General features: G+C 51.0%; 3 protein-coding genes across 8 annotated transcripts; all 3 read right to left on the minus strand.

Annotated features, from left to right (window-relative positions):
* Positions 1–1,008: 1,008 nt before the first annotated feature.
* Positions 1,009–9,516, minus strand: RAB4B (RAB4B, member RAS oncogene family). 3 transcript variants are annotated; one of them, XM_011372203.2, is made up of 8 exons: positions 9,177–9,516; positions 7,682–7,762; positions 7,290–7,404; positions 5,839–5,901; positions 5,608–5,762; positions 4,497–4,592; positions 4,278–4,408; positions 1,009–1,427 (listed from the first exon to the last, which is right to left on the minus strand). In XM_011372203.2, exons 1-7 carry the CDS (start codon positions 9,190–9,192, stop codon positions 4,293–4,295), a joined length of 642 nt encoding a protein of 213 aa, XP_011370505.1. In that variant the 5' UTR covers positions 9,193–9,516; the 3' UTR covers positions 1,009–1,427; positions 4,278–4,292. The 3 variants fall into 3 exon arrangements, with proteins under 3 accessions (XP_011370505.1, XP_023393640.1, XP_023393641.1); XM_023537872.1 differs by lacking the exon at positions 9,177–9,516 and adding an exon at positions 8,774–8,915; XM_023537873.1 differs by lacking the exons at positions 5,839–5,901; positions 9,177–9,516 and adding an exon at positions 8,774–8,917.
* An 829-nt stretch (positions 9,517–10,345) lies between these two features.
* Positions 10,346–14,192, minus strand: MIA (melanoma inhibitory activity). 4 transcript variants are annotated; one of them, XM_011372198.2, is made up of 5 exons: positions 13,139–14,192; positions 11,537–11,608; positions 11,321–11,454; positions 10,759–10,869; positions 10,346–10,443 (listed from the first exon to the last, which is right to left on the minus strand). In XM_011372198.2, exons 1-5 carry the CDS (start codon positions 13,284–13,286, stop codon positions 10,420–10,422), a joined length of 489 nt encoding a protein of 162 aa, XP_011370500.1. In that variant the 5' UTR covers positions 13,287–14,192; the 3' UTR covers positions 10,346–10,419. The 4 variants fall into 4 exon arrangements, with proteins under 4 accessions (XP_011370500.1, XP_023393642.1, XP_011370503.1 ...); XM_023537874.1 differs by lacking the exon at positions 11,537–11,608; XM_011372201.2 differs by having other exon boundaries at positions 11,537–14,192.
* A 148-nt stretch (positions 14,193–14,340) lies between these two features.
* On the minus strand, positions 14,341–18,642 carry SNRPA (small nuclear ribonucleoprotein polypeptide A). The gene is made up of 5 exons (XM_011372310.1): positions 18,633–18,642; positions 18,111–18,355; positions 16,125–16,298; positions 15,626–15,714; positions 14,341–14,719 (listed from the first exon to the last, which is right to left on the minus strand). The coding sequence occupies exons 1-5, from the start codon at positions 18,640–18,642 to the stop codon at positions 14,560–14,562; spliced, it is 678 nt and encodes a 225-aa protein (XP_011370612.1). The 3' UTR covers positions 14,341–14,559.
* Between the last annotated feature and the right edge of the window lie 1,558 nt (positions 18,643–20,200).

Here is a 20,200-nt window from a genome sequence, read left to right on the forward strand (position 1 = left end):
TTTACATAAGGCCTTTTTATAACGGAGGAAAAAGTGCGGAACGTCCTTGAGAGCGATCTAGAAGGAATGTGCAGACGTATCATGACCTACTCTGCCTTTGTCTCCTCGTGACAATTGTGGGAGTCGGAAAAAAGCCACCTAGGAATGCTACGCGGAGAAGACATTTGCATGACAGCCTCCCGTCTTTAAGAACATTTTGGGTAGCTGGGCCTGGGAGGACTGCGCAGATGAGTTATTTAAATGCCCCGCCCCCTCCGCCATCTCCTAGGCTGAGCCGAGTCTCAAGCCTCCCTATGGAGGGTTAAAGTTGACTTGGGGGTAACAAAGCAGTTGGGAATGTCTGGAGAGGGCTGCACCTGTCCCTGTTAGAGCACGTGCGGTGTCAGCGGGTTCACCTGGACACAAAGTGATAATACACTGGTCTCCAGTATGCACATGAGTCAGGGTTGCACAAAGGCCCACACAGTGCTTAGGGACATACACAGGGTTCATGGTCACACATAGGTGTGTCAAAGGAGCCAAATTTACATCAAAACACACACGGACTTCAGGGGTACACATGCAGTCACACACCCAATAGTCAGACACTGCCTGGGACTTTCAGACATCAGACATGCATAGGTATCACCCACAGGCCAGATTTCTTATTCATGTTGTTTGGCGTCCCAAACACCACCAGCCTCACAGATACAATCATCGAGGACACAGAGTCTTCACAAACAACAGTGTCACACACACAAGCTGCACACATTCCTAGATACCATCACTCACGTCACAAACAAGAACATCACTGTTACATGCATGAGCCTCCAGCACACAATCACAAAATGTGCACAGTGACGGACTCCCTCTACAACAGGCACCTGAGTCACGGAGTCATGGTGTACCCCCACACCATGTCCGACCTATAAACATGGCCCCAAACATCATGACACATGATTCTTACATCAAGGACCTCTTCTGTCTCCCCTCCCTCCCAGCCACCCTAAAATGACAGAGACCAAGACAAAGGTGTAAACAATGCTTTATGAGGGTGGGGTGGGGTGAGGTGGGGTGGGGTGGGGTGGGGTGGGGCGGGGCAGGGCAGGCCTCCAGGTAATAAATAACTCGTACTCACAATGGCAGGGCCAGGGGAGCTGGGGCCAAATGGCCCTGGTCTCAGGTTTTGGGAACTCTTAGAGAATGAATGGCTAGGGGTTCAGGAGGAACAGGGGTTAGCCAAGACAGAGGAAGCAGCAGCAGGTATGGATTTCCCTTTCCCCCGTGGCTCAGTCTTGCCCCTCAGCCAGGCCCCACCAGGCCAGGGAAGGGGGACAGGTGGCAGGGCAGCTTCTCAGGGAGCCAGGGCAGGTGAGGGGCTTGGTCTCCCGGGGCCTGGGTCTGGGCCCCAGCCGGAAGGGCAGGGCTGGTCCTGGAGAACAGGTGAGCTGAAAGAAAAGTGTGTGATGAACGGGAAGGATCCTGGCTCTGTCCAGCTGGTGTGTCCATCCATCCACACCCAGTTTCTACAGTCTGTCTGACTTTCTGTTTCTCATCTACATGTAATTTGGGGCGTTCTCTCTGAGGGTATCTCCCTGAGTCTGTAGAGAGGCATCTCAGTGTTTAAACTTCATGTCCCCACCTTAGTACCTCTGTGTCACTCTACCCCACTTTTGTCACTCTGTGTCACTTCCAGGTCTCATTCCAGGGTTTTCCAAACCAAGGAGACATATTCGGTTAACGGTTCTTGCTTTGCTGCAGATAGCTTTACTTGGGAGCTTCTAGAAATCCCAAAATTTCTGGGGTGAGGCCCAGACACCTGTTTTTAAAGCTCTCCAGGTGATTTCAATGTGTGGCACTGCATTAGTGGGTTGGGAAATCAGTTTGGTGGGCCTTGGACAATCTTTTATTGAAACAGAAAATAGAATACATAGAAAATATCAGACTGCACTGCATGTAAGAATATTGGTCCACAGAGGCAGAAACAGATGAGTGGGTGCCAGAGGCTGGGGGATGAGGAGTGGGATTTCCTTTTAAGGCAATGAAATGTTTTGGAGCTAGACAGAGGTGGTGGTTGCACAATCTTGTGAATGTACTAAATGCTGCTGAATTATACGCTTTAAAATGACTAGATTTATGTTATGTGAATTTCACCTCGATTTTTTAAAAAAGAATATTAGTGCTAAGAAAACACGTTTCAATTTTATACATACGTGTGTGACAGTATTAGATTAATATAGATTTCCTCCCGCGGACTGCAGTCAACTAAGTTTGAAAAAGCATCATCTTTTTTTATTTGATTTCCTGAGGGCAAACCCTGAACAGACCCCGTGCTAAGCCTTGGGGCGAAGAGTACACATCCATCCTTTTCTGCACAGCCAGAGTTTTTAAAATGGATAAAAAGGAGAAAAATAATAAATAGCCCTTGTTTATGAGTCTTTACTAAGTGTCAGTCCCTGTTCTAAGCACTTTACACGAATTAATTCTTTATCTTCTCAACATCCACATAAGGCAGGTACTATTATTGAAGAAACCAAGGCCTAGAAAGGTTAAATAATTTGCCCAGAGTCACCTAGCTAATGACAGAGGTGGAATTTAAACGCAGTGTCACCTAGTGACAGAGGTGGAATTTAAACGCAGGCAGCCTGGCTCTAATGTCTGTAATCTGTCACCTCCTTTCCTTCTCAGATGGGGAAATCAAACACTGGGCAAATAATAACCAGTGTACAGAGTTGAGCACTTTAGAAAAAGAGGAGGCAGTTCTGAGACCACCTAGCAAGAGGGAGTGACCCTGCCTGGGATAAAGGTTCCTGCAGGAAAAGTCCTGTTAGCAGAGACCAGATGATGAGTGGGAGTTGGTGTAAGAAAGGAAGCAGGAGGACAGGCACACCCAGCCAAAGCACAGCAGATAGAAAGACCTGGAAAGAAAAAAGAGCAACACCCAAAGAACTCACCCGGGACTCCTCTCTCTCAATTTCCACATCCATTCATCAGGAAATCATGTTGACTCTGCCTTCAAAGTATATCCAAAGTCTAACCCCCTTGCCCCACAGCTGCCCCAGAGTTGCCAGTAGCTAGAGGGGAGGGAGCATGAGGCACAGAGGGGAAAAGAACTGGGAAGACATTCACGCCCCCAGGGAGGTGGGGACGGGACCAAATCCTGTAGTATCTTGCAAGCCTGTCCAGGAGTTTGGAACAAACAAGGCTTCCCAAAGGAAGAGGAGGAGGCTACCAGGGAAGAGAGGGAAGGAACGGTGTTCCTGGCAGAGGGAACAGCATGTGCAAAGACTCAAAGAAACAGACAGAACTTCAGTGTGGCTGCAGCAGCCTGAGAGGTGGGGGGAGATGAAAGCTGAGGCAGGTGAGGCTGGCCGGGGCCGGACCCAGAAGAGTCCAGCACCAGGCTGAGGTGCATCAGCTGCGTCCTATGGACCCTGGGAGCCAAGAATAGTTTTAAACAGGGGAGGGACGGGATCCAATTTGTGCTTTAGAAAGACCCAGTGGCTACATCAAGGGGAGACGTGACTAGAGACAGAAACCAGGGAGGATATAGAACCTACCCACTTTTCAACTCCTCCTCTGCCTTCACCACGGTTTTGTCCACCACTGTCTTTGACTTTGACTTTGCAGTAACCTCCTCACTGGTCTCCCAGCAACTACCCCTATCCCTCATAGCCACCTCCTAGCCCCATATGAAGTCAGAGAGACTCTGTAAACATCTGAATCAGATCTCATCCTCTTGCTTAGAGCCCTCCTATGACCCTCAACCCAGGATATAACCCAGAGTCTGCCCCATGGCCCACCGGGCCCTGATCTGCTGCCCTCCACTCCCATAGCCTGCACATACCATGCTCGAATGTCACCTTCTCAGTGAGGCCTTGCCTCACCATCCTGTTTAAAATTCCACTCCTCCACCTCTCCACCCCTCCTCGCCTAGCCTTATTTTTCTATAGCTCTTATTTCCCTAATACATAATTTTCTTATATATCTTGTTGATTGTCTGCTCCATGAGGGCAGGGATTTGTGTGTTTCACCAGTGACTTGAACAGGGCCCGGCACACAGCAGACACTAGGTAAATATTTGATGAATCATGAATGGGAGGGTCGGAGATCCAGGGCAGAGAGCTGGCAGTGGGATGGAAAGGACTTCGCTGCGGCCGGAAAGATGGCTACTCTAACTCGAGTGGTTCTGCATCTTTCTCCCCATGGCTTTAGTCATCTCTCCTTTTCTGTCTCTGGTCTGTACTTCCCCTTATCAGGAGACCACCCCTGCAGTCTTCGAGTCCCCAGTATCCCACCTGGCACTGCAGGTCTCAGCAGCCACAGGGCTGAGGGGCCACAGCCTGGGCACTCCGAGGCTGCCGCAGCTGGCGGAGGGAAGCGTCACCATACTGAATGCCTGAGCCCATCCTCTCAGGGTCGAGCTCGCCTGCCGGGGAGGGGAGAGGTCAGGATTGGTCCCTTGGAGACAGCTGGGCCTTGCCTTCCACTCCCATTCCGGTTGGTCGGGACCTTACCTGAATCGATCTTGTTCAAGATGGTGCGGGCACACTTCAGGAAAGCCTCCTCCACGTTCTCCCCAGTGAGAGCGCTAGTTTCCAGGAACATTAGCTCTGAGGGCAGACGCTCGGGAGGTCAGGGCCTCGGCCAGTCCCCATCTCCCACTCTGACCCTGCCTGGCTGCTTCTCATTCTGTTCCTCCAATGTGCCACCTTTGCCCTCACTCCTGGTCGTTTCCCTGTCATGAATGCTCTCCTCCCCAGGTGCCCACTTAGCTCTTCTTTCAGAGCTCGGCTCATACATCTCCTCCAGAAAGTCCTTCCTGACCTTCTAGGATGGGTCAGGTGCCTTTTCTGGGCTCTCCCAACCCCCTGTGCCACCCCTAGCCCAACCCTGACCCCTCTGGGCTGTGAGCCCATGAAAGCTAGGCTCAGGACAAGTCTTCATCACTGTGGCCCCAGCACCATCTAGCAAGGTCTAGATCCACCACAGTCCACCCATCAGTCATGTGACAAGGCTTCACAGTAAATCAAGAGCCAGGACTGAAACCCACATCTTTCTGATGGCAAAACCTCCTTTAAGCCTGGAGGTTACAAACTGGAAGCCAGCAGATGTTTGGCCAACACGATGTTTTTAAACGTGTTTGTCCTTGCATACCTTCTGACATGGCTGTCAGTCTTGTCCACTCCCCTAATGCCAGTGCCTACTAATGTGAGGTCTACCCTGTCTTATCACATTTATTCACAAAACGAGCCTGTTCCCTGGGGCCATCGGAATTTGCAGCCTCCACCTCACACTGATACTCTGTTCCCTCCCTATGGTGGTTGAACCTTCTTAGCAGCCAACATTATCAAGTACCCATCCAGGTGGTGCTGGGGCTTCCCATGGACCATCTCCCTTAACCATCACGCAGGATGTACGACAGAAACATTGTGACCCCCACTCTCTAGGCGAAGAAACTGAGGACCAGAGTGGTCACACGGTGCACATGTGGCCACACTCGAATTTGAACCCCAACCTCTAAACGTCGACATTCCCCTGCAGGGCACAGCCTTAGAGACCCATGGCCCTGGGGGACGGCTCCCCATCTCCGCCGGCCCACCACACAGTCCACTGCACGACCCTCACCGTTCTCCTGGGCAAAGCGGGAGGCCTCCAGGAAAGTGACCTCACGCTCAGGGTCCAGGTCCTTCTTGTTGCCACAGAGGATGACTACGATGTTGGGGCTGGCCAGCGTGCGGGCGTCCGTCAGCCAGGCAGCCAGTGAGTTGTAAGTCTCCCGGCTGTGAAGAAAGAAGAACGGAGGTGGGCAAAGGAGAGGGGCGCCCAGGCCCCACCCCACCCATTCCGCACACCCACCTGGTGATGTCGTACACCAGCAGGGCTCCAGCCGCCCCTCGGTAGTAACTCCGCGTCACCGACCTGTGGGGCCAGGGGGACCCAGTCACCCCCGAGGCTGGGGTCTGCCCTGTGACTGCCCCCCTCTGCGGAGAAAGACTGGTGGTTCGGAGGCCCCCCTTCACTGCTGGCCCATCCTCCAAAACCTGGCATGGTCTGATCTCGCTACGATTTCTGTCTCGCAGTCTCTGTCTCCCTCAATCTCTGCCTCTCTTAGCTGTTTGTCTGTCTGCCTCTGTCTGAGTCTCCCCCTGTCTTTGTGTCCCTGTCTTTCTGTATCTCTTCATTGGTCTGTGTCTTTCTGTCTCCCTCCCTCATGGGTGTGTCTTTAAATTTCTATTTCTCTCTGTCTGGCTCTGGCTCTCCCATCCTCACTTACATTTCCTTCCATCTATTCATCAACATTTTCTGTCATCTCCCCTTTGCCCAGTCTTGGCCAAGTGCTATGCAATTATATCCGCTATTCCTTTCCTGCTGTATCTGGGGGGAAGCCCCCTTCCCAGTGTGGCCAACTGTCTGCAACTAACTCCCTGTGTCACCAGTCTGGCTCCCTGTGGAACTCACGCAATCATTCCAACCAAGCATTTATTAAGCACTTACTGCAAATCGAATTCATGTCATACACCTGCTTCTCTTTCGCCCTCTCTGTCTCTGGTCTCTATGTGCCTCACACAGTGAACTAACACACAAGAATTAACTTAGCAGCTACTAAGTGCTGCCCAGGGACCGCACTTCTCCATGGACTGGATTTTCTGTTTCTCTGTCTGTTTCTCAGACTCAGGATTTCTATGTGTCCATCACCCTTCTGCAGACATTTCCTGAAAACATACTGTGAGCTGAGCCCTACACGTTTCTCTCTCCCTCCGCAACACAGAGGTATTTCTCAATCTCTCTGGCTACACCTGTCCCACTCACCCTCTGTCTCTGTTCTGTCTCATTTCCTTTATCTTTCTCTTCTTCTTTCTCATGCGCCTCTTTCTCTCTCCCTCTCTGAGTGTATCTCTTTCAAGTGTCCTTTTCCCTTTCTGTTTTAGTCACTCTCTTTACCTCTCTACCCCCTCACACCCACACCCTCGCCCACCTCAACCGTGTCTTTTTCTCCAGGCCTGGTCTTTTCCTGGGCACAAGTTTCCATCCTTCCAGCCATATGGGTCTCTCACTCTTCACAATGCTTCTTTCTCTCTCCTTTTTTCTCACTGTCTCTGTCATCCTCTCTCCAAGACTCCTTCTTTTTTGGCTGTTATGTATCTGCTACTCGCAGTCTCTGTCCCTCTCCCTCTGCCTTGCCTGCCCTCTCAGTGTCTCCTTGCTCCTATCATGGTGTCTCCAAGTGACTCTGCACACCTCTCTCCCATTTTCTCTCCTCTCTCCTCCCCCGACTCTCTCTCTCCATGGGAGCCCAGCCCACCTACCGAAACCGCTCCTGGCCAGCTGTGTCCCAAATCTGTAGTTTCACAGTCTTCCCACCCACGTTGACTACCCGAGATCCGAACTCCACGCCGATCGTGTGGTTGGAGTCCTGTTTGACTGAAGTGGGAGGGCGAGAAGAGGCAGTGCAGGACTCAGAGGATTCCCTGTCCTCCAAGGCCTCCTCAGCCTGTACAAACCCATTCTCATTGCTGCGGCGACTGAGGCTCAAGAAGGACCTAGTGAAGCGCATATACCAAAGCGAGGACCAGGCTGCCAGCACGGGAGTTATTCCTGTGGCGAGCCCTACCCCTGCCCACCCCAACTGCTGCCCACTTGCCCACGCCATGCCTGTGCCCACCATTTGGTGCTCCCAGGACCACTCTCAGACACTCACATTTATTTTCAATGAACTGATGAAGGAGACATGATTTGCCAGTTCCTGCACTTCCAATCACCAGGAATTTGAAGAGGAAGTCTGAACAGATGGAGCCAAAATCAGGAAAACCCATATGGAGAGAAAGATACAGGGGAAAATATGGAAAACAGAGATGCCATCACGGTTATAAGGAGAGAAAGACACAGGCAGAAACAGAGCAATGGGTAACAGTAACAGGTAATTCTTATATAAGGCTTACCATGTACCAGAGACAGTTCTAAATTTCTTTACTTACATCAATAGCTCACTTAATCCTTAGAAAAACTTGACGAGGGAGGTATACTAATAATTATCCCCGTTTTCCAGATGAGGAAATTGAAGCCAGAAAGGTTAAATGACTTGCCCAAGGCCCTAGCTAGGCAGAGCTGGGATTCAAATTCAAGCCTACTGGCTCCAGAGTCCAAGATCTTAGCTATTACATTGCTAAGGCTTTTTGAGAGTCACTTTATCAAGGACTACAATCTTGCCCTTGCCCCTCACGACTTCACTTCCTACCACTCTCTGACCCACTGACTCTACTCCAGCCTCTGGCTTTCAGACTATTCCCTGAAGATGACAAGCTGGTTCCCACCTCAGGGTCTTTGCCTTGTTCCCTATACCAGGGGTCCCCAACCCCCTGGGGCCGTGGACCTGTCTGTGGCCTGTACCAGTCCAGGGCCTGTTAGGAAGCAGGCCACACAGCAGGAGGTGAGCAACAGCGAGCAAGCAAAGCTTCATCTATATTTGTAGCCATTCCCCAGCACTAGCATCACCACCTCAGCTCCACCTCAGCTCATCAGGCATTAGATTCTCACAGGAGCACCGGTCCCTGGTGCCAAAAAGGTTGGGGACCACTGCTCTATGCTTTTTTCTATTTGTTCAATGAATGCAGCTCCCTCTGACACCTAAACCAGTGTTCTTTCTACTGCACTCAGTCCTCCCACCACCTAAGTCCCTCCTTCCCTCCCTCTGTCCAAGGCCCTGCCCCTATTCTCAAGCTTAAGCCCCACCCCTTGCCACTAGTCCCACCCCTAATTGTACCCCCAACTCACCCCGAACCCCATACTAGACCTCTCAAGCCAAAGCAATCCCAGGGTCCGCAGCATCCCTTCAGGAATCCCATAGTCCATTAAACTCGACCTCTGCCATTCACACAGTCCAGCCTCATCTACGCAGGTTCCGCCTGACACATTAAGGACCAACCTCTCCCTCAATACCTACCTTATCCATCATGGCTGGTTTCCTCAAATCCCGCCCAAAATCTATTAAACCTACAACCAGACCCTCAAGCTCCGCCCAAATCGATTAAGCTCAGCCTCAGACCCACTAACCCCTCCCAGCATCCAATAGGCCCTGCCCCCTAATACCAGACCCCGCCCCCTAATATATAAAGCCCCGCCCCATTCCCCCAGGCCGCATCCTCCCCGGGCCAGACCCCAGACCCCAGACCCCAGCGTCGGCCCACCACCCTCACCGTAGGTTTCGGCCATGACTCGGTCGCGGCCGCTTAGGGCCGCAATATGGCGCCGCGGCCGCGCCTGCTCCTCGGCTGGCAGCCGCTCTACTCCGGCTGCAGCCCCAGCTCCTTCCTACTCCCGGGCCGGCGCCGCCACTTCCGCCTCCACCTCCCCCTCCGGCGCGACCCGCTAGAGCCGCGGGATACCAGGCCACACTTCCCAAAGGCGGGGATTGGAGGACTCGGCGGTCAGGGGGCGGGACAAAAGGCGTGGATTGGCGGCGTGAGAGAAGACGGATTGAAAGGGGCGGGAACCAGACGGGCGATTGGTGGAGCAAGTGGGAAGGGGCGGTGCAGAGGTGCTTAGCCGAGCGGAGAAACGGATTTGGTCAGAAGTCCGAGCAGAGTCGAGAGTCCACATTGGATTAGGAGCGGACTTGGAGGCGGGGATACGATGCAAAGAAGGGCTTACGGGTAGGAGTAACAGAGGTGAGCCTGAATGAGGGGCGGCTCTTTAACTGGCGAGTGCGACTTCTGACCTCAAAGGCAGGAACGATAAAAAATTGGGGCGGGCGGGGGTGGGGGCGGGTTAACCTCCCACATTCCTTTTCAGCTAATCTTCCAAAAACCCTCTGCTCTGTGATTTATGTTCTCCTCATCTGACTGGCCCATTCTCAATAGTTCCATTCTCTCCCTTAGGTCTAGAGCAGTGGTCCCCAATCTTTTTGGCACCAGGGACTGGTGCTCCTATCAGAATCTAATGCCTGATGGATGATCTGAGGTGGAGCTGAGGCAGTGATGATGCTAGCTAGCACTGGGGAGTGGCTGCAAATACAGATGAAGCTCTGCTTGCTCACCAGCCAGCCACTCACCTCCTGCTGTGTGGCCGGGTTCCTGACAGGCAACAAACAGGTCCATGGCCCGGGGTCTGGGGAACCCCAGGTCTAGAGGACGCCACAATCACCTAATTGAGCTGTTTAGATTATTCCGTCTTCTCATTTGCATCTGTGCGATATCTAAGATTAGAAGCCCACCTCCAATACCCAGTTCAGGGAAAAGGGCTTTTAGTCAGTGAAATTCTGCCTAGCAACCATTGGCGTTACTGCAGTCAGCGGGTTGATTGGCTAGATTTGGGAACCTGGGGACCCATTTCCTTTTACAGTTCACCACAAAAACCACAGAGACCGGTAGTTTGCACTTGGCTGATGTATTTGCATAAAGCCAGGGAGAGAAAAACAGCAGGGACAGCAGTAGGCTAAGCTCACTGGCAGTAGAAATCCCATTTCTGGAAAAGAGAAACAGTGAGGACAAAACCAGCGGGTCAGACCAGTGGTTTTAGCAAAGGCTGTAGCAGCAGGGGCCAGGTTTGGCCACACAAGTGCTATGCAAAATAGCCCAGAGCCCTCTAATCTTTGCATTTCTCAACTAGACTGGGACTTAGAAATCACTCCCTATTTTGCAGGCGAGAAAACTGAGGCAGAAAACTTGTCCCAATGCACACAAAGAGGCTGCCGGGGAGCAAAGGGTAGGAGTATCTCTGCCCATCATCACAACCCAAGGATCCTCCCTCCAGATCCCTGCCAGCCACCAAGACACTCACATCTGTCTTCACATCGACTTTGCCAGGTTTCAGAGTCTGGTCCTCACGTACAATGCTACTGGGGAAGTAGCCCAGGCGAGCAGCCAGGTCTCCATAGTAATCTCCCTGAACCTGAGGAAAAGGGGTTAAAAGCCAGGGTCTTGGAAGATGGCAAACCCCAGCCTGCTAAAGACCTTTGCATTAGCTCTTCTCCCTAATCTCCGCATGGCTAGCTCCATCCTTGTCACTCCCATCTCAGCTTAAAGTCGCCTCCCTGACCATCTGATGTAGTTACCAAGTCATTCTATGTATGTTAATTTTCAAAACAGCACCCATTTGCTGATTTTTGATGGCTTGTCTCCTTCCATTAGAATAAAGGATTATTCGCTGGTGTATCTTCAGAGTCTAGAACAGAATTTGGCACCATAGGAGGTGCCCTATAATTGCTAAACAAAGTGAAAATAGATCACGATAGCTTCCCCCAAATCCATTTCGGTCCACCCCCTCAAATGTTTCCTTTATGTGAAAAATTAGAGCGCACTCCCACCCTGGCCCCATACCCGTTCCTCTTCTCAAAACTCACGCTGCCTCCCCAGAAGAGCCGCCCTCGGCCCTTCAGCTTTGAGAAGACATACACAACTTGGCCCCTGTGTATGGTCAGGAAACGGCAGTCAGGGGCCACGTAGTCCTGAAGGGCCACAGCCATGGAGATGGGGTCTGGGGAAGGAACAGAAAGGAATGACAGCACCCTCCACACAGGCTGGCAACCCAAGCCCCCCGCCCCCTCCCCCGCTCTTACAGCTGCATTCCTCATCAGCACACAGCTTCCGTTCAGCCAGTTTGGGCATGGGGCGGCCCCCAACACTACATCCTGGGAAGGCAGACAGCAAGATGAGGACACCGAGGAACACCCTGGACCAAGCCATCATGGGCTATGAGAGTGACCAAGGGGAGAATGGGGTCTCGAACCTCCTCCTGCCCTCTCCAGCAGTACAAGAAAACTTGTGTTCTGGGTCTTGTCCCCGCCCTAAACCAGTCATAAATTTCGTCCACACCACCTAGAGACTGCTACCCAGCCAGAACCATTTCAAAGGCAGGGTGAGGGCTGCCCGCCCAAAGAAATAATCAGATAGACCCAAAGCAGCCCAGGCCACTCCAAGTGACAGCTACCCCCTCAACAATCAGAGAGGCCCGGACAGGCAGGCAGAGATATTCAATTCCATCTTCTCCTGAGTCTGCTTGAGTACCTGGGCCTCTCTGCTGTCCCCTCCAGGGACAGAATCAGAGAAGCCAGTATGGAAAACCACCTTGGAATTTCCTGTGCTGAAGGGCAGAACAGACAGCCCTTTGATCGCCAGAAACAGCCCCAGCTCTCAAGTGCAAGCGAATGTTACATGTGGGGCCTTAGGCTAAGCAACGCCTTCTTCACCACCCTTAATCCTCACCAGCCACTTCCTGAGTGACCTGGCCTAAGCTTTTTCTCCTCTTGGAGCCTCACCTTTCTCATTTGTAAAATAAGGATAATAAAAGCTAAAAGTTATTTATAGAACCTTCACCATTTTATGTTTTATTAATTCAAATGGATATGGAAGCATAGAGCCTTAAGGAACTTGTCCAAGGTTACAGGGCCAGGAAATGACAAGGCTGGATTTGGCTCCAGGCCCATACTGAGCTGGGAGTTCACTTGCCCAAGATCAGAATGAGAAAGTACAGAATTCGAATACAAGTCTCACTTCTAAAACTGTGCTTCAAATAGAAATCCACTTGCTGAGATCATTCTCCTGAGCCTCTACCTCTTTCCCCAGGCATTCTCACCTCTGGGATGGCAAGTCCCAACTTTTTTTTTTTTTGGTAGTGAGGAGGAAGAGGATGAACTCACAAAGGCTTGGGGTGGGGAATTCACTAGGGGCCACTGGACCTAAGCCATCTCTACATACCTAACACCCAGCTCCAAGTTCCATGGAAGCGTCAGACAACTCTACGTGAATGTCACGTCACCTCCTCCGAGGGGGCTTTCCTGGGCCACCCAGTTACTGTTCCTCAGCCCCACTCCCATCACTCCATGACATATTTTGCTTATATCAGAATACAGTATTTGAAATAGTGTGTCTATTTTTTTCACCGCTGAATATCCTTTACCAGGAACAGTATTTAGTACATAATAGGTACTCAGCAAGTATCTGCTGAATTTACTGTGTTTGCTAAGTGCCTGGGGTGGGGGTGTGGGGGTAGCCAGTACGAACAATATATCACAGAGTACAAACAATATAGTATTAACGTAGAAAGATTCCTCTTTACACAGCAAGAAAATGACTCTAACCAGTGTACTGTATACTTGAAACTAAAGAAAAAGAGTGGGCGAGGGAACAGCTAGGGAGTCCCCTAGGCAGTTGGCAAATACCAGGATCTGCTGACCACAGAACCTGTGGCTGCCAGTGTGGTAGACGAGATGTTTTCGTTTGCCATCTGTGGTAATTGTCTTTTCGTGAAGCTGGCAGCCCCCTTTCTCCTTCCAATCCTTCAGCTCCTACAAGGAGAAAAGTCTGCATTTGGTGCTACAAGTCTCACCACTTCAGTGATGTTCCTCTTTAACAGAAAGAGCAGAGCAGGGGCAGCCTTGGGCGTTAGATCCTTGGCAAGAAAAGAATATCCAGAAAATTTAACATGTCTTATTGTATTTATTTTTGTAGTTAATGTTCTACTTCTGGCAAATGACCTCATTTTCCCACTCTATGTGGTATGAGGAAGCATTTTAAGCAATATTTTTTTGAGTCAATTTAAAATTTTCAAGATCAGGTGTGTGACAGACAGCTAAGGAAGGTCCCCCATTCGATCTCCCCTCATCAATAGCTTCAGCCTGGAAATATGACTGTCCAGCCAGAAACTACATTTCCCAGCCTCCTTTGCAGCTGCGAGCACCGAAGAATTTGGTTCAGCCACCCGCAAGGCTTCTGGCTGGCAGATGGCCAGCAAGGGAGGTCCGCTGTGTATGCAATGGCCACACTCTTTGTACCAGCATCTGGTCAGTAGCTTCCCACAAGGGATCAGGTCAGTTTGGGCCTCCTGTTAGCAGCAGGGGCATCTTCCTCTCTAGACTGCAGCTCAATCAGGGGTTGCGAATTTAAACTCAAGTGTTTCAAACCCAATGATTTCATGAGCACTCAATCCCCTTCTTTTTCTTCCCGAAGTACCTAGAGTGATTGCCGTGGGGCTGTTGCTACAATAGGAGGCACTTTTGCAAAGATTAGAAAAAGGAAAAGAAAAATCTCTTCCTTGACACTCTATCACATTAGAAAGTTATTGGAATAAACACACAAGTCTACAGAGTGAACGGTGCACCATTAAAGATGGCATCCTTGTGCAGTACAGAACCTGCCCAATGGTACAAGGCAGTCTTGGCCTCGATTTCCTGCACTGAATGCTGACTGAGACAACACTGAAATCTGCCAAAATAGTGCAGGTGACTTCAGCTTGGACAATATTAGTTCATACTCTTTGTGTTTTCCCAAGGTTGCAAACTCCACATGCTGAGAGGTCCAAAAATTCAGACTCTTCTTAAATGCAGAAAAGGGAACACGGACAACAAAATAAAAACGACATATGTCTGTGAAAACCAAACATCAAAAAAACACTTTAATTCCAACCTAACAGCGCCAGGTGCAATGTCTGGGGACAGACTCTGGGTACAATGCTGTGTGACCACTCACTCACACACGCAGCTCCAAGAAGGCCCCCGAGGGGGACTTACCTTCAGGGGGCTGAGCCAAGGGGAAGAGGGGAGGCCCCCAAACAGGGGGCAGGGGCAGGCATGGGGAAAAGGCGCTACTTCTTGGCAAAGGAGATCTTCATGGCATTGTTCTGGGTGATCTTGAAGCCCTGCAGGGCATCACGAGCAGCCCCTGCCTGCACCTCATTGTCAAATTCCACGAAGGCGATATCGTGCCGCCCAGGGACCAGCCGGACCTCCTTGAACCCAGGGAACCTAGGAGAAGGGGACAGACCTCAGGGATCCGGAACTGGCACGTCTCCCTAACATTCTGGCATCTGGTGGGACGACCTCAATAACAAAGAATTACTGGGCCCAAAATGTGCGTAGTGGCAAGTTGAAAAACCCTAACGTAAACAAGTGCACATAGTGTAAACATATCATCCAATGAGAAATTCTAACATGAACACCTATGCAACCATAACCCAGAGCAAGAAACAGAACTCGGCCCCCTCACCTCCTTCCCCGATCATAACCCACCCACCTCCACTCCAGAAATAACCACTACCCTGACTTTTAAGAACTGTTTCTTTATTTCCCTCTCTCATTCCCTACTTCCTTCCCCATTAGGCAACCAGCCTCGTGTTGACTGGCCTACTTTTTCTCCATCAGTCGTCTTACGAAATGTGTATTGTTTTGTTTTGTAGACATGGTATACACGTGGCATTGTTTCTATTTTATCCAGTACCTCAAAATTTCCTCTCGGCACTGTTACAAAGAACCATCCCCCGCACTCTCTCCCTTCTAACCAACGCACAGCACGCCACTACAAGCACTGTTTGACCCCTCCCTTTGCCCAGGCTGCCACAGACTCCCCACCAAGACCACTGCGAGCAATGGCCCGTCGACACTCCCTTGGGACTCATATTAAGAATTTCTTTAGGCTACACAATCAGAAGCAGAGCCATCAGGTGAGTGCACACCCGCTGATGTCACTGAACAATGACTGGTTACTCTCTGTAATGGGAGCTGCTGTCTACATCCCATCAGCAGGGCACGGGGGATCAAAGCTCCCCACCTCCCACTCACCATTTCGACGTGCTGAATTCTGAGGCCTATCCCCATGGTGCCACCTCCTGGCCATCACCCTCCAGTCCCCGCCCGGCCACAGGCCCCACTTACTGGTTGAAAAGCATGGACAGCATGAGTTCGTTGGTCTCCTCCGGCAGGTTGGTGAGGAACAAGATGTGATTTGGCGGGTTTTCTGAAAGCTGCAGGGAGAGACGGGAGCCCATGAGTCTAGTGGGGGACCCGCTGCCCTCTGCTCTCCACCCATAACCCAACCTGAATCCCTTCTAGCCGTTCACCCGACAGCCCCTGTGTGTCACAGCCTGTCCCCCCACTCTGTGCCCTCTAGACTGAGCCACAAGAAGACACTGCTTGGCAGGTCGCTGAATGAACCGAGGTGCTGGCCACCGCTCCAGCCTCACCCTGACCTCCCAAAGCTTCTCCAACACACATGCCAATCCCTCGCTGCCCCAGGGCCTCCTCCTCACTGTGGTGAGGCACCTCCTCAGGGAGGCCTGCTCAGACCACTCAACCTAACAGCGCCTCTACTGCTGCCCTTCAAGTCCCACATTCTCACTATTTATACAAGACCCCGGGAGGACCAGACACTTACAGGCTGGGCAGGTGGCATCTGGCCCGGCATAAGCTGCTGTGGAGGCATGGCTCCTGGTGGGATCTGGCCAGGTGCAAGGCCTGGAGGCGGGATCATGCCGGGGGGCGGCATGTAGGGAGGCTGGCCCGGGATGTGGTGCATGATGCGGGGTGCCTGAGTCATCGGCGGCATGCCCTGCAGAGAGAGCAGCAGCTGGACTGAGCTGGCGGCCAGCAGGTGGGAGGAGATGCGCTTGCGGTCTCGGCAGGAGGCGCAGAGGAGACAGAGTTGTTAGAAAAAACCCAGGGTGTGAGAGACAGAAAGAAAAGACCCAGGCATGGAAAAAGGTGAAAAAGGCACCCAAAGAGACAAAGGACACCCAAGAGAGACAAATGAAGCAAAACAGATCCATGGTAAAGGTGGACATCAAATCATAAAAATAAAAAAAAATTTTCTTAATATATAAAAATCAGTCAGTATAATATAATTTTGGTTATAGACACGTGAACAACAAAAAAAGACTGGTAAATTTTCAAAACATTACCTAAAATTGTTAACTAAGAGGGGTGGAAATAAACACTATAATGAGCACACTGTATTTTCACTTATAAAAATAAACTTTAAGAAAAAGCAAAAGAAACAGACCCAGAGACCTACAGTGAGGTAGAGATGAACAAGGATGGTCAGGACAGGTGCGAAATGAAATGGGAGGGGTGGCAGTAAGGGGGAGAGAAAAACAGCTCGATGGCACACAGCACCGAGGGGACAGGGCTGCCAGACACCAGAAGAGTCAAAGTTTAGGGTAAGAGCGGGGAAGCTGGACAGCAACCGAGACATCATCGTCAATGCCAGACACTGTGAGTTGGCATCAGTGGATGTAGGACAAATACACTGTGACCGACCAGAAAAGCCCACACAGAGACTTGGAGACCTAAGAGTGGGTACAATTCATCCATCTTTCCTTTCGTACTTTGTGCTTTCTGTATCCTGTTTAGAAAACAGGATGTTCCCACTTTTCATGCCCTCACCAAGGTCATGAAGACATTTTCCTGTTTTCTTCCAGAACCTTTATTGTTTTAGCTGTCACGTTCAGATGTATGATTCCTCCCAAATTAACTTATACATAGTTGAGGTAGAGCTAATTTTTTCCTTTACGGGCATCTAATTAGTTTAGCATCACTTACCAAGAAACAAAATGCTTTCGCCAGTGGCCTACAGCAGTATCTCCATAAGACAGTGCGGAACCACACAAGTGTGGATCTGTTTCCGGACTCCACTCTGCCCCACTGGCCCATCCATCTGCCTACCATTATGCCAATACCACACCACTCTGCCCTCTGACAGCAGGCACCCAGCTTTATTCTCGCTCGTCCCGCTTTGCCTTTCCGCCTTTAAAAACAGGCTGTCGGTGTCCCCAAAAATTCTTGTTGAGATTTTGATTGGGATTGTGTTGACTCTTAGATCATTCTGTTAAGAACTGACACCTGAACAGTAAGGAGACATCCTACCCATCTGCTGAGGCCTTTCTCTCAGCAGTGATCTGTAGTTTCAGAGGGTTGCACAACTTTTGATTGACTCCTCAGACCTATTTTTCATTTTGAAGTCTACTTGTGTGTAACTACCAGACAGAAATAGACCTGACTTTTTTCCATACTGTCCTTTTAATCCAGCAACCTTGCTAAATTAAATTCATTTATTAATCCTAACTGTTGATTAGTAACTTCCTCTGGATTTTCTGCACAGATGGCAAAATCGAAGTCAAGGAGAGAAACCACGAGACTTGAGACACAGAGAAAGAAAGACCTAAAGGAAAGAGACTGGCAGCCAGGGACAGGCATTTCTGGGTGGAGAGACCATCATCCAGAGATAGGCGTACAATCTCTCTAAGGAAATGGTGGGTGTGTGGCGTGGTGGGGGATGAAGCCTCAAGCAGAGACCCCTCCCCACCCTGCCCCAAACCATGCGTGGGGGCAGAGGAAGACCTAGTGATAAGATGGCCCAGCTTACCGGGACAGGCCCCGGGACAGCCCCGACCACAGGGGCGGCAGCCCCGCCCTGCACAGCCTTCTTGGCAGCTGGGGTCTCCTGGCTCTTGGGCTTCCTCTTCTCTCGCTTGCGGTCCCGCTCCACAAAAGTGCCTTTCATCTTGGCAATAATATCCGAGTCAGTCTTGGCGTACTGGATGCGCTGCCGACAGATAGAAGGATTAAGGGAGTGGACTCTGGAGCCAAATCGCCTGAGTGCAAAAACATCTCACCAGGAGCTCAGTGAGTAACGTTATAGAAACCACTGGGCCTCAACATTCTCATCTGTAAAATGAGATTGTGTATTTCCCACTTCAAAGAATAACTGTGAGAATTATATGAGTCCAAGTGCTCTGAACAGTACTTGATACGTACTTAATGCTCAGTTAGTGGGTTCTTGAGATTCTGAAGGGAGGATGGGAACAGCCCTGAGCATCAAGCCAAAAGTGAAAGCCCCACATGACAAGGCTGGGACAGGAGCACTCTGCAGGGGGTTTATAGTCACCCCCCGCCATGTTTAGAACAGCACCTAGTACCCAAAGCTAAAATCTCATTCACTCGGCTGTTTACAGACCCTCTGCTTGCTCTAGAGGGACAGCAAAGAGCAACCACACAAAAGCCCTACCCTCGTGGAGCTCCTTCAGTGGGAAAGAGAAAATAAAGATTAAAAAGTGAACTGCAGAAGTATTAAGAACTGAAATTTTCAGATAGGAGGGCCAGGAAGGGCCTCGGTGAAGTGACACTGGTGCAGAGACACAGAGCGGGGAGGGAGGCTTTCGTGACACCCAGGGAAAGAGCGTTCTAGCTAAGGAAACAGCCATCAAAGAGCTACCGTGTGTTCAAGGAGCAGCAAAGAGGCCATTGTGGATGCGGGGGAGGAGACAAGGTCACAGAGGCCAACAGGGGACCCTGGGGACTGTGGGAAGGACTTTGTCTTTTCCTGAGAAAGCCAGGAACTGTGGAATGTTGTAAGCAGGGGAATGTCTCGCGAGGAGCGCCAACAGCCTGTGGGGAGCAGGGGTCAAAGCAGGGAAACTGGCGGGCAGGCCGCGGCCACAGTCCCGACAAGACTGGGACTAGGTCAATGGCAAGGAGTGAGAAGTGGGCAGCAGGTGGGTGTTTTGAAGGCAGAGTTGACAGGACTCCCTCACAAAACTCATACACGCCTGAATACTTGATACGGTCCAAGCAGTGATTTGGGAAAAAAAGCAGGGAGGAGGGTCAACGCAAAAAGATTTATGGGTTTTATATCTCAACAGCTAATTCCTAGCTGCTCTAGAAAGGTAACTGGAAGATGTGGCAACTCCAGGCTCACAGACCCAGAAGAGACAAGACAGAAATCAAAGCAATGGAGAAGAGAGGGCTCCAGGCTGCTCTGATCCTCAGGGGTCCACTGTCTTCCACATGGCCTGCCTCCCTCATGGAGGTCACCTGTCTGGGAGACCTGTAGGCGCTGACACTTGCTTTCACCTCCCCAAGGAAACTGGTTCACGGAAACACATTCCAACCAGGTCAAAACTGAAAACCAATTAAGGGACGAAGGAAAAAGCCTGAAGAACCGCAGATGTTTAACAGCAGTGTGGCGGGAACTGCAGCTCAGCACAGGGACTTTAAGCCACCATTTACCTCACAGACTGCAGCCCCCTCGGGTATCCACCTGGCCTTGCGAACATCTGCAACCACCCCACAGCCTCGGCCCTGGCCCTGGCCCCAGCCCAAGCCCTCCTGCCTGGGAGACGGACCCAGCCTCAATCTTCCCTCTCTAACCTACCCTATCCAACAGCCACAGGCATCTTTTAAACCCTTCCCTGGCTCCTCAGCATCATTGGAGTCAAGTATACTTTCAGGACAAACTCCAGCCTCTTAGGATATCCTGACTTTGGACACGCCCTCCCCACCACCTTCCACCCTTCACTCCAGGAAAATGAACTGGACTCTCTCCCTTAACTACATACGCTCCTGGTTACCTCCGGGCCTTAACCCACATGGTCCTTCTGCCCAACCCTCTTTCACCCTCTCCTCCCCAGTTAACTCTTCTATTTCAAGTCTCACCTCACCCAGAAAGCCTTTCTC

The sequence above is a fragment of the Pteropus vampyrus genome, unplaced genomic scaffold (genome assembly GCF_000151845.1).
Source record: "Pteropus vampyrus isolate Shadow unplaced genomic scaffold, Pvam_2.0 Scaffold203, whole genome shotgun sequence".
NCBI lineage: Eukaryota > Metazoa > Chordata > Mammalia > Chiroptera > Pteropodidae > Pteropus > Pteropus vampyrus.